Source organism: Terrapene carolina, unplaced genomic scaffold (genome assembly GCF_002925995.2).
Source record: "Terrapene carolina triunguis isolate 2854851 unplaced genomic scaffold, T_m_triunguis-2.0 Scaffold33715, whole genome shotgun sequence".
NCBI classification, from domain to species: Eukaryota; Metazoa; Chordata; order Testudines; family Emydidae; genus Terrapene; species Terrapene triunguis.
The window spans coordinates 806,052-818,200 of record NW_020698066.1 but is presented as its reverse complement, the minus strand read 5'-3'; the positions used below and the strand labels follow the sequence as shown (position 1 = coordinate 818,200).

The 12,149-nt window shown below is 40.3% G+C and overlaps 1 protein-coding gene across 2 annotated transcripts in view; it reads right to left on the bottom strand.

Moving 5' to 3' along the window:
- LOC112110660 (programmed cell death 6-interacting protein) overlaps positions 1-12,149 on the bottom strand; it is a 51,106-nt gene that overhangs the window by 30,727 nt on the left and 8,230 nt on the right. Inside the window, exons 3-7 of one of the 2 annotated variants that reach the window (XM_024205770.2) lie at positions 10,105-10,174; positions 6,992-7,119; positions 3,810-3,963; positions 1,713-1,813; positions 595-726 (exon numbers count right to left, since the gene is read on the bottom strand). In XM_024205770.2, coding sequence (XP_024061538.1) covers positions 595-726; positions 1,713-1,813; positions 3,810-3,963; positions 6,992-7,119; positions 10,105-10,174 — 585 coding nt within the window. The remainder of the gene's footprint in view (positions 1-594; positions 727-1,712; positions 1,814-3,809; positions 3,964-6,991; positions 7,120-10,104; positions 10,175-12,149) is intronic. The other variant, XM_024205771.3, reaches the window with a different exon arrangement.

Genomic DNA, 12,149 nt, shown 5'->3' with positions numbered 1-12,149 from the left:
GCTATTTTGGCAGAGGCAGGATCTTCAATTGCGAAGACATGGGTGTCTAAGCATTTGTAATGCTACGAACCAGTCGGTTCAAAAAAGAACTAAGTGAGTTCATGGAGGATAGGTTCATTAATGGCTATTAGCCAGGATACAAAACCATGCTCTAATGTTCCTAGCCTCTGTTTGCTAGAAGCTGGGAATGGGCGACAGGGGATGGATCACTTGATTCCTGTTCTGTTCATTCCCTCTGAAGCACCTGGCATTGGCCACTGTAGGAAGATAGGATACTGGGCTAGATGGATCCTTGGTCTGACCAGTATGGGCTCTCTTATGTTTTATATGTTCCTGTGGTGTCATACTTCCAAAGATCTGACTGAAACATATACTTCAGAATCCAGACATTTCTCACCATTCCAGTATGGAAGTCCCAAGAACTTTTCAAGAAGTATACAATGAGTGTATGGGGGGAGGGAGGGTATTTTATTTTTTTAGGAAACTTGTCAATCTTAACGATCTGAGTTTTGCAACTAAAAGTATATAAGATTTGTCATAGGTAGAAATTAAAAAGGTCTTCCTACATTTCTTAAGAGTTCTGCCCCAACCCACCTGTAGTCTCCCGATTTCTTCACCAAATTTCTTCTGCTGCTTTGCCAGGATAGACTGGTGATACTCTGCATTGGCCTGCATAATGCAGTGCTTCGCAGCCAGAACAGGAAACACCTCCTGGAAATAAAAATACTGACCAGGGGAAAGTCCAACCACATAAACCACCACAGACAACATGGGATGCAGGAAGAAAAAAGGAAGAAGAAAAGGAAATTAGAATCACCCAATTAATGGTTTAGATAGGTTAAAACATTAGAAGTAAATGTTAGAGATATGTGACTGCATGGATTGAATTCAGTCAAAATAAAAATATTGCTCTGGTAAAATTATTTCAATTGTTTTATGTTGATTTGGGGATTGCATTTCATTTAATTAAAGCCATGAAGTCGCAACATTTACTTTACAAAGATTAGAAATTCAAACATGCATTAGAAAGAATAGTAGAGAGGACATCAAAGATCCCAAAGACAAAGTACTTTCAAAAAGTATGAAATAATATTTAGCCCTCTTCATTAATCAAGTCATCATACTTTAGAGGCTGATGTGATAGTTCTACATCTACTTTTTCCCCACATGACCGTTAATAAGGATAATAAAACCATTATCCAGCAGAAACTACTGCAATAAGTTTTCATTTACAGTGAACCAAGATTTAAATAATTATCAGTAGACCTACAATAATAATAGCTCTATGGTCACACCAACAAAATAAAATATATATAAACCCCATTAGAAAGCGTTAGTTTGAAAAACAAATTTAGTAAGGAGTTAAATAAGCCATCCCTAAATATACTGTCACAAGTTAACACAAAGTAACAGTTTTAAAAAAACAGTATTTTGTGTATTTCAAAATAGTATTATTTTAATACTAAAGTGATTAGCTTTCAAAGAAAACTGAAGTGTGCTTCTGACAGCTGACAATACTTGAACTGGTAGGTTTTTTCTGGATTCTTACAGTTACTCAAGAATTCCCAGGTTTTTTTTCTTCCCCACCATTGCTAAAAAAGTGTGATCATAAAAATGCTTGAGAAACCATCTTAGAGATAATTTATAGAATGTAACACTCAACTAGAGTTATGTTAGTGTATTTTGTATTTTTTTTTATTAGCATTACTAACCTTGGGTAAAGTGTCCTTATATTGACATTGTTTGAAAGCATCACCATAATAATCTGCAGCTTGATTAGCCAGTTTAGCTATGATAGCATCTTTCATTTTATCTGGAATTAAAAATAACAAAAACAAAAAACATTAATACAAATGTTTTCATGAAAAGAAAGGTTACTCACTTGTAACGAGCTCAGGAGGGACTCTGCACATTCACACACAAGATGTGGTGGCAGTGCAGCTCTGACAATACAATGCTTTATAGCAGTGTCCACTGGGGACAGAAGGGGCACTGCTATGAATACGATTAGGTAGACATGCTCTGGACCAAGTTTTCAAGTTCAGAATATTCAAGTAAGTTTAAAATCTCAATTGAAAGTTGCTATATTGCTAGTTTAAATTCCATTTAGTGCTGTGTTGGAACAAAATGCCACACAGAGGTCTTCTAATGAGATTATTTAGCTAGAATGTCTATTTGAATCAATGTTGTATGCAGTGCAGTTATAGCTTTATCAGTCCCAGAATATTAGAGAGACAAGGTGGGTGAGGAAATATCTTTTACTGGACCAACTTGTCTCTCTCACCAACAGAAGAGGGTCCAATAAAAAGCTGCTACCTCACCCACCTTGTCTCTCTGCTTGAGCCAAAGCACATAATAGAAAGAATGATTGCTTAAATTATAATGATGCATCTGGGATACTTTTCAGACAGTTCTTTGTCAATATCTCCTTTATGTAGGAGGCTGCCAACAAACACTAACTACCATGAAAGACAACATCTTTTCTGTACAGAGGTCGGAAAGGAATCCATGCCTGTAAACCAGATTTCTCAGGAAGAAGGAAAGTGTCAACAAGACCTACAAATCCTAATGTGACTTGTTGCTGCCTGTGATTAGGAGGAAGATTTTACGTGAACACTTTGGTACAAAAGTGGGCCAGGAATATAGGCGGGCCAAATTTTACTGAGAAATATTAAATTGCACAAAAATATGCATATTTTCACAGGCTGTATTTGGCAAAGAGACCATTCTGCAACAGCATTTTATTTCAACTTTTACTTTTGAAATGCATTTTGCTTTGAAATTTAGCACACCAAAAAAAGATTTAACACCTGATGATGTCCCAAAACTAAAAAGATTTTTTTTTTTGTTTCCAAAATGTTTTGTTTGACTCAAAACTTGTTTTTTGTTTCAGCAAGAGGAAAGCCAAAAAAATCAGTTTTGGTTCAAACCAATTCTCTTTCACCCATGTTCACCTTTAGTGAAGAATGTACTGGTAAGTTTTGGGGTGTATTCTACACAATGCATCCCAAGATAGTGGTCCCCCTATGTAATACTGTCAGCAGTCATGAATATAGCAAGACTGAGAGGCATCCCTACTTATTTTTGGGAAGCTTCATTCTGGTCACCCTGCTTCTCACTGCAAGGAGGTGCTGCAGACGTAACATGAACAGGGTCTGCTCTAGCAACATACTTTAACACTGTAAATTCTTCATTTAGACATTCCTGACCGAGGTTATAAAAACGTAGTGTGCAGTTTACTAGCTGATACTTAAATTATTTTCAATCTCTCATAAGATGTTATTAATTGTTTTCCTTCAACTCTGCCTCTATGCAATATCCAATATAAAAAAAAAAAAGCTAGTCCAATGCCATGAATCTACAGGAATGACATTGAAGCACTTTATCAAGGAAAATTAAATTGAAAAACAGAATTCAAGTCATCCAGTAGTCTAGTAAATAGCACTCTGTGCCACATGCAAGACCTGGGATAGATTTCCTACATGAACATGGTCACTTTTCAGGCAGCATGCTCAGTCCTGGTAAGACTCAGGAAGAGAAAGACAGGATGATGAAATCAACTTCTCAAAATCAAGTCACAACCTGACAACTGATATTCACTATGACAAGAAGAGTTAAGGAGAAATGTTAAGTTTTCACACAATCAGTACTTCCATTACGGTGAAAAGAACAGTTGAGGGATGAATGAGGCAGTTCTGAAAGGCCCGCATGATACTAAACTTCATTTCTCAAATTAATAAGTCAAAATCAAAACATTTGTGGAAGTTGTGAAGAACACTTAAGTACATTTGTAAAATGTAAAGTTATACCTCTTGTTGCTTTTAAGAAAAACACCTCTTGAGCTTGAGCCAACATAATAAGACTAAGGGTTCCAACTGTATCTGGAGAGATGTCCACTGTAGGCTCTCGATTCAACGCAGACAAGACTGTGTCTTTAATGTGTTGGAAGGCACCACTAGCGAACTGAACCAAAGCAAAAATGAATAAATTATTCTTCCTGTATTTTAAACAAACTTTTGCTTATAGAAAAGCTACAGCATAAACAGATGTCTGAGAAACAAACTTACTTTTATAGTTAACAGCAATGCAGAGACCAGAAAGGACAAAATCTAGAATATGGGCTTTGTAACTCTTGAGATCCCACCTGTTCTAAGACAGCAGCTGAACAAGCTGACTGAGAAGCTATTAACCAAAGCTATAAAGAAGAAAAGTATATAAATTTGGAAGATACCTTCAGTTGAGTGCATTGTATGTCTACATTATAAACTTAAATCGATCTACGTTAGGTCGACTTACAGTCACCGCTGTAATTATTGCCGTGGTTCATGTCCATACCGCCCTTCTTCTGTCGATGGTGTGCATCCCCACCAGGAATGCTTCCACCGACTTAAGAGGGGCAGTGTGGGGGGCTGAGAGACAGGGCTCTCAGCTCCGTGGGCATCTCCTCACTGGCAGCCCAGCTCCTTGCCGGGAACAGAGCAGATGCAACAGGCTTCTCGGCTCCTTGCTAGAAATGGCAGCTGACTGGACACTGGGCGCTGATATCCCTGCCAGGAGCCCAGGTACACTTCTCATCCGGAACACAGGTGCTCCCAGCAGGGACCAGGGAGCCAAGAGCCTGGGCAGCAGCCGTGAAATTGTCAAGAATGACAGCCAATAGATGTAAGTAATGCAATGTCTAAATGGACACTGCATCACCTTAACTACACAGACATAAGCCCTAAGACAAGGGCTATTAAACTTCCAAGTGCAGGTTATAAGGTAAAAATTTGTCGTGGTATTGTATTCCATAGTTATGGGCATTCTGTGGACATTAATAACTTCCTCTGAAGCACCTAGTCATGATCAAATACGATACTGGTGTAAAAGGACTATTGGTCTGTTCTGACACTGCAACGTCAACACTTCTAAATGAAACTACTGACATGGAATTAAAGTGGCCTTACAGCAATGCTAAAGATATATGAAATAAGCAGTAAAAAGGAAGGGCCCTCATGGTTGTGCACAATTGAGTTTGCATTACAGCAGCATGGCATAATAAACCATGAATGAAAAATACCTAGAGGGGTACCACCAGAAAGGAAATGAGGTGATACAATAAGAGACACATGCATATAAATACTGAAGAGGCAGGGAAAGGAGCATGGAAATTAATGGATTAGTTCTGTTAGAAGTATCAACAACAGTCTGGGGAGAAGAGTTGCAAAATACAAATAAAGTTAAAACTGGGTAACCTAAACAGACTTTTCTGAATCTATTGTCTCTTAAAATGATTCTATGAATAAGGCAGTTTAAGACCAAGACAATGTATGCTATCCATAATCATGGTAAGAGACAAATTGAAGTTGCTGTAGTTTTTGTTGTTGTTGTTGCTGAGGTGATTCAATTGTCAGGTTAACTATTTACGAACTACTGAACATGTATATATCAATTTCAGTACAAGTACAGGTTGACAAAACAATGTCTATACCTTTTGTCTAATGTGTACATAATCCACAATACATGCACATCTAGAGAAAGTTTTTACCTTTTACATGAATCTCAGAGAAGCTACCTATGCTTTCCGCATTATGATAAAGATCTGAGAGGTACAAAATTTAGAAATACAGTTTAAGTGATATTACACAATTTTTTCCTGTATTGACGATACAGCTATGGAAGATAGGAGTACTGAGTAGTTAACGTTAGAGAAGGCACATCTCATTCTAGAGGAGGCAGTGTGGAATTCCAGATATTGGGGTTCTATCCCCAAATTTGCCAGGGACCTGCTGAGTGACTTTGGACAAATCATGTCTTCATCTCTGTGCATCTCTTCCTTCTACCATCCTTAGATCTGTTTTATCTTCTTAGAGAACAAGCTCTTTGGAGTAGGAACGGTCTGTTGTGTTTGCACAAATGGGGCCCTGATATCTGGTGAGACCTTAGCAATGGTACTACAAATAAACTTCAAAATCATAGTTGCACTCCTTTGAAATACTGATGACCGTACTGTTATCACTCCATACTTACCAAAAAGGGGCTGTTCGACCTAAGAATACTGCATAACTGAAGAAACAAGTTATGAAAAATCTAAATGTTTTTCACAGCTATTATACTTTTTGGGATTTTTTTTTTTTTTTAAATGGGCAGTAAATAAGATGTTGGAGAACATGAAACTACATTTTTCATAGCCCTTGCTTCCCACAGATATGATTTTTATGCTCAATTTTCTATCATAATTAACCACCTACAGTTCCTTACTGTGTTACAAAACATTCCAAAGCTGACCCTAGCTGGAAGCAACACTGTATTTTTGCTGAAGATATCCTTCAATATCCCCAACTTCCTTGTTTGACCCAAAACCAGGCAAAGAGTCCAATAAGGAATTCTCTTACCACAGCCAGCAAACTCAGTATTTTGAAAGAACATTTGAGATGGCCCATATATTTTCATAACAGTAAAAGCAAGTCCTCAAAAATACTACAACAGATTAAAAGTTTGGGATGTGGTGGGGAATTAAACATTGTTGCAATGCCCAGATTTCTTTGGACTCCTAATTTTGGAGAGGGGAGATGTGACGAACTCAACTTAAAGATTTTGAAGAACTTATTACCAAGGACATAGCCAATACAGTTCAAAGGCTTCAGCAAACACAAAGCCAGTTTGCCATCTATTTAGGATCCTCAAGGAACTTGCAAACATACATAGTATTATATCATACTTTACTGATATTTACTTTTTTTTAAAAAAAAAAGACCAGCTGCTCAGCAGACCACTTAACCAAAGGCAGGGACTGGGGGTGGGGAAGAGTCATGTTTACAGGTTAAAACAGAAGATGTTTATTTGGGGTGTTCTGAGTTTGGCCAATTAGAGTTCTGGTGTTCAGTCAGAGGTCAACAGTTTCAAGTTTTTCAGTAATGGGAGGTTAAGATATATTTTTCTCTTAACTGGAAATTTTTAATTTTAAGAATTAATAGTTTCAATGTTTGTCAGTACAGAGAGACTTCCACACCTGATAATGTTTAGCAGCAGTTTTCAATCCTTCATCATTATCCAGATTCTGCTCTGATGCAATCTGACTAGCTAATGCACCACAGTTGAACAAAACGCAGGTCTTCTCATATCCCAAACTTGCCAGAGCTGAAACCAAAAAAGCCAGAGTGAGCATTCTGTGAGGAAAATAAGCTTCAGCATTTTGCCCTCCTAAAGACAAGAAGGCCAGGACTTACAGGAAAGTAAGTATCTTCTGAATTTGGAGACCACCAGTAGTTTCAAACAAGAAGCTAAGGAAGCAACTGTATGGAACTTTTAACACCCAAATCACTCTGATCCTGCATGTTAAAGAGAACTACAAAGAAAGAAGAATCCTTGTTTATCTAGAGAAGGCTGAATCTTACATGTAGCACAGCATTTCCCAAACTTTTAAAAGATAAGCCCCACATTAGGAAAATAAGTCACAAATCTTCAGTTCCAGCATGTATTATTGTTGAAGTCCTGCTCAAAGTGAGCAGTCGCTTAAGAGTAGATTGTGTAACTGTGCATGATACTTCCTCTTTGATGGCTTTAAACAATCAGTGAAATAGTCAATTATTAACATTTAAACTATCACCACTGACATTTAAGTTAGCATCTACTGAAATGAATGGTGGATTTCAGACCTGAGAGCTATTGTTTCACGATCTCTGCAAATTCTGGCAGATCTCTCTGCATTAGTTATGCTAGATTCACATTGTCAAGATTCTCTCTGCATCCATAACAGCTAGAGACTTAGGGTATGTCTGCACTGCAGCTGAGAGGTCTGATTCTCAGCCGACAGACAGACTTACTTGTGCTAGCTTTGCTTGAGCTAGAATGATAAAAATGGCAGTGTGGACACTGCAGCACAGGCAGGGCCGGCTCCAGGCACCAGCTTGCCAAGCAGGTGCTTGGGGCGGCCACTCCGGAGAGGGGCGGCAGGTCCAGCTATTCGGCAGCAATTCGGCGGACGGTCCCTCACTCCCGCTCGGAGCGAAGGACCTTCCGCCAAATTGCCGCCGCAGATCACGATCACGGCTTTTTTTTTTTTTTTGGGGGGGGGGGGGGGGGGCGACTGCCAAAACCCTGGAGCCAGCCCTGAGCACAGGCAGAGGCTTGGGCTGGCCACCTGATCTCAGACCCAGAGGGTTGGTGGGTTTGTACTTGGGCAGCTAGCTTGAGATGCTGCCTGTGCTGCAATATCTACGCTGCCTTTTTTTAGTGCATTAGCTTGAACAAAACTAGCATGAGGGACACCATGTGCCAGGCGTTCCTAATCGCCAACTGTCAGTGGCTGGGACTGGATGATAGGACAGATCACTCCAAATTGCCTTGTTCTATTCATTTCCTCTGAAATATCTGGCACTGGCCACTGTCAGAGGCAAGATGCTGGACTGGATGGACCATTGGTCTGACTCAGTATGGCCACTCTCATGAGTCTGTCATCGGAGTTGGGTATTGCACCTCCCAGCTGCAGGGTACACACATCCTTATTTAAATTAAGCCTTCATTCTGGAGAACTGAGAGGCCTGTCCAACCCCCAGCAGTTCTTCACAGCCCGAGAGGATGTACCTAACCCACACATTGGGAAACACTTGGCTCTGAATATCAAGCAGCCAAGCCCATTAATAGCCTTGGAGAAGTTATTAGTCATATGCAGCTGCCATCACGTGAGATAGGGTAAACTCACTGCTGCTGGAAGTGCTTTCTCCCACCCACTTGCACTGCACCCTTCTCTGCTCTGAACAAGACTTTCCCTTCCCCACACAGTAGAGCATTTTGTAGGAAACAAACTGGGGCAGGAGGGAGGAGAGAAAGGAAAGGGGAGCGAGGTCCAAAGTGATAAGGTTAGAACAAAGCAGCTGCAGGAGGGAGTAAACTGTTCCTTTCTTCCCCTCCCTTCAAGTAGTGACCCAGGGATTTTAATGTTTCCTCTCCATGAACTGGTGAAGTATGGCCTACCAGGACACCCCTCAACAGTGAGCAGTACTGTAATAAATGCATCTGTAGGGCTTCAGTAAGAAATCAAAAGTAACGTACTAGGGAAAGCAAGGAAGTCAGTCTTATTTATCCAGCTGAACACCGTGATTGCACATATTGCCAAGTGGAATGGGGGAAATTTTTGTATTTTATTAAAAACTGTGTGACTTGGTTTCCCCACTCACTTTTGTATTATGACCTTCTAGGACTGAGGGGTTTAAATTCTTCTCTAGGACAGGGGAATAAGAGATGGGTGTTGGTCATGTGCATACGTCTGGATTGGTAAGCATGGATCCCCAAGAACTGTCAACACATTGAATTACCTCGAAGAAAAAGTGGAGGACCAACCACCAGACAACTTTCAATATTACTTCCCTTGGCCAGCAGAGCATAGGAAAATAGCATGAGTAGAGCTTGAAACAAAGAACTCATGTGTCAGAAGCTGTAGTAAGTATTCTGCTGCCCACTGCAGACACACAATCCTGGATAGTGGGGGCCAGAGAGGAAGGTAGTGCTGCCAACATGGTAACATGTACAAGCTCGGCTTTTTCATTCCAAAAAAAAGGACCCCAAAAAATACTGTATTCCAATCGACTAATAAAAGCTGCCTTGTTTTGAAAAGGCTGTCCTGCGTCGCTACAAACACGCGCTGATTGCATAGCTCCAAAGGGATAAAATCTCCAAGAGGAGGAGTTCTAGTGCCTGGACTCACTGAAACAGCCTGAGGCCTGGTCCACACTACCCCCCCACTTCGGACTAAGGTACACAAATTCAGCTACGTTAATAACGTAGCTGAATTCGAAGTACCTTAGTCCGAACTTACCGCGGGTCCAGACGCGGCAGGAAGGCTCCCCCGTCGATGCCGCGTACTCCTCTCGCCGAGCTGGAGTACCGGCGTCGACGGCGAGCACTTCCGGGATCGATCCGGGATCGATTTACCGCGTCTAAACCAGAAGCAATAAATCGATCCCAGAACATCGATTGCCTGCCGTCGGACCCTCCGGTAAGTGTAGACGTACCCACAGTGAGAAACGGTGATGTTGAAAACCAGGCCACCATCAAAATACAAATATTTTCAAAATTCGTTATTAGAAGAATTACTTGCATTTTATTTTCATTAGAATTACATACCAAGTTTGACAGATCCTCCAAAAAGCGACCCTTTATCAAAGGCATCTTTCCATGTAAAGGTCACACAGATCTGAAAAAAGGGAAGGAGAATGCGCTGCATTTCATTTTAGAAAGATTTTAAAAAGACATCCAGTACACAGTTTTATCTGTTTTATTCTAATTAAAGCATTATAATGCTTAGCAATGTGTAAGTAATGTTACAAAAATCCTATGAACCTTAAGACAGTCTTAAGTTTCACATATAAATTTTCCTACTCAACTTTCTATCTAAGCTTACACAAAATGTCTTCAATAAGAAAGGTTCACAGTTTCTCACAACAGGTCTTTAATGCTCACATTTTGGAAGCAGAATTATACCTGTGAATGACAGGGCAGAACCTCCTTCCCCTGAAGAGAGTGCCAATGTGAGAAATTTCCAAAGCTACAAGGAAACCTAACCATTCTCCAAAGTAAAGTACATGAACTTTTTTTTGTTTTAAGAACTGTGATGGATTTGAAGATGCTCTACAATAATTTATGAATATCATATCTTGCCTGGATGATTGTGCTGCTTACTGCATGCATATACTGATTTAATTCAATAGCAGGATTGTTCAGAAATGCACCCAGGAAGGAATGTGTATGTGTGGATCCTGATACACACTTCCTAGCAAAAACTTCAGAGACAACACAAGAGACATTCACTTTGAATTTCCACTTCTGAAACTCTGCTGCACTCAAACTGGTTTGGCAAAGCAGACCCAAGCTCAAGGAAAAGAGAACAAAAACTATCTGGATTTTAAAGGACACTCCCTGAACAGGAGGGGGAGAGAGAGTTAGGAGACTGAGATGCAGACACCCAGAGGTTAGGGGTCGGGGCAAAGTAGGTCTGTCTAGGAGTCTGAATGAGAGAGACTTATGTCGACCTTTTGTTGTTTTAATAATCCTTTTTTCTTATGTTAATGTTTTGTTCCTACTGTTAAGAACAAAAAATAATTTGTTATAGGAAGGCTGTTTGGATCCCTATTCACAGCTGGTCACAGACTCCACAGAGAACCACCATTGGTACCTAGGGTTGCCAGCTCTGACAAGCTATTCTCAGAGATTTCCCCCCTCCCCCAACATGACGTACTGTCATTTTCTTAAAATATTCTACTAAAATCTCCTGGATTGCTTTCAACAGCCACTGGGAGATCAATGCCGATTCCAGGAGACTCCAGGCCAATCCTGGAGGGTTGGCAACCCTGAATCCAGTTGTACCTGCCAGGAAAGCATAGTCAGTACATAGGGCCTATATCCTAGGACCCAGTCTAAAAGAGGGAGAACCATCGGATTCCATCCCAGGAAAGGCAAAGTAGGAAGCCTTAGTACTAATGGAGGTGCACTCAGGGAGACCGGAGAAAGGGTCAGAGGTGTAGCTAGCCTTGTAACCATGACAAGAATTACTAATACAAGAGAATTTTCCACTCTGAGCAAGTACTGCTAGCAGAAAAGGGTGCCTGCCATATTTTATTCCCAGGGTGGGTGGGATTTGTAGACCTTACTTCTTGAAGAGAAGGTTTGAGAAACTCAGATAAGTTCTTCAATTCTTCAGCATGGCAAAGTGTGAAGATCACCACAAGAGAATTTATCATAGGAGGAAGTCCCATGCCAGAAGTTGTGCAACTATATACAAATATATATTTACCTCTGGGTTCTCTTTACCATCACTTCCAATTATTTCCCCTTTACTGAGCCATCCTACCTTGGAGCACCCTTTACAGACTTCAGTAGAAGCTCTCTTTGAATAAACCTTGTGGAACTTAGCATGTTTAAAAGAAGGACTAAGTTGCTGTCATACAAATCTCTTTGTAAGAAGTGTGTCAGTCTTTCTGCCAAACACATCACTGTCTGAAAGGAGCACGCCTTGAAAGAACAGAAATGGTGACTTCTGCCCTATAGACACTGGCGCAGCCAACTCGAAATGGATGACTGATGTCTTCTTACACCTCAACAAAGACGGATATAGAACAGCTAAAAGATCTACATTACCTCTTTGCTCATAAAGAAAGAATTTGCAACCCTTA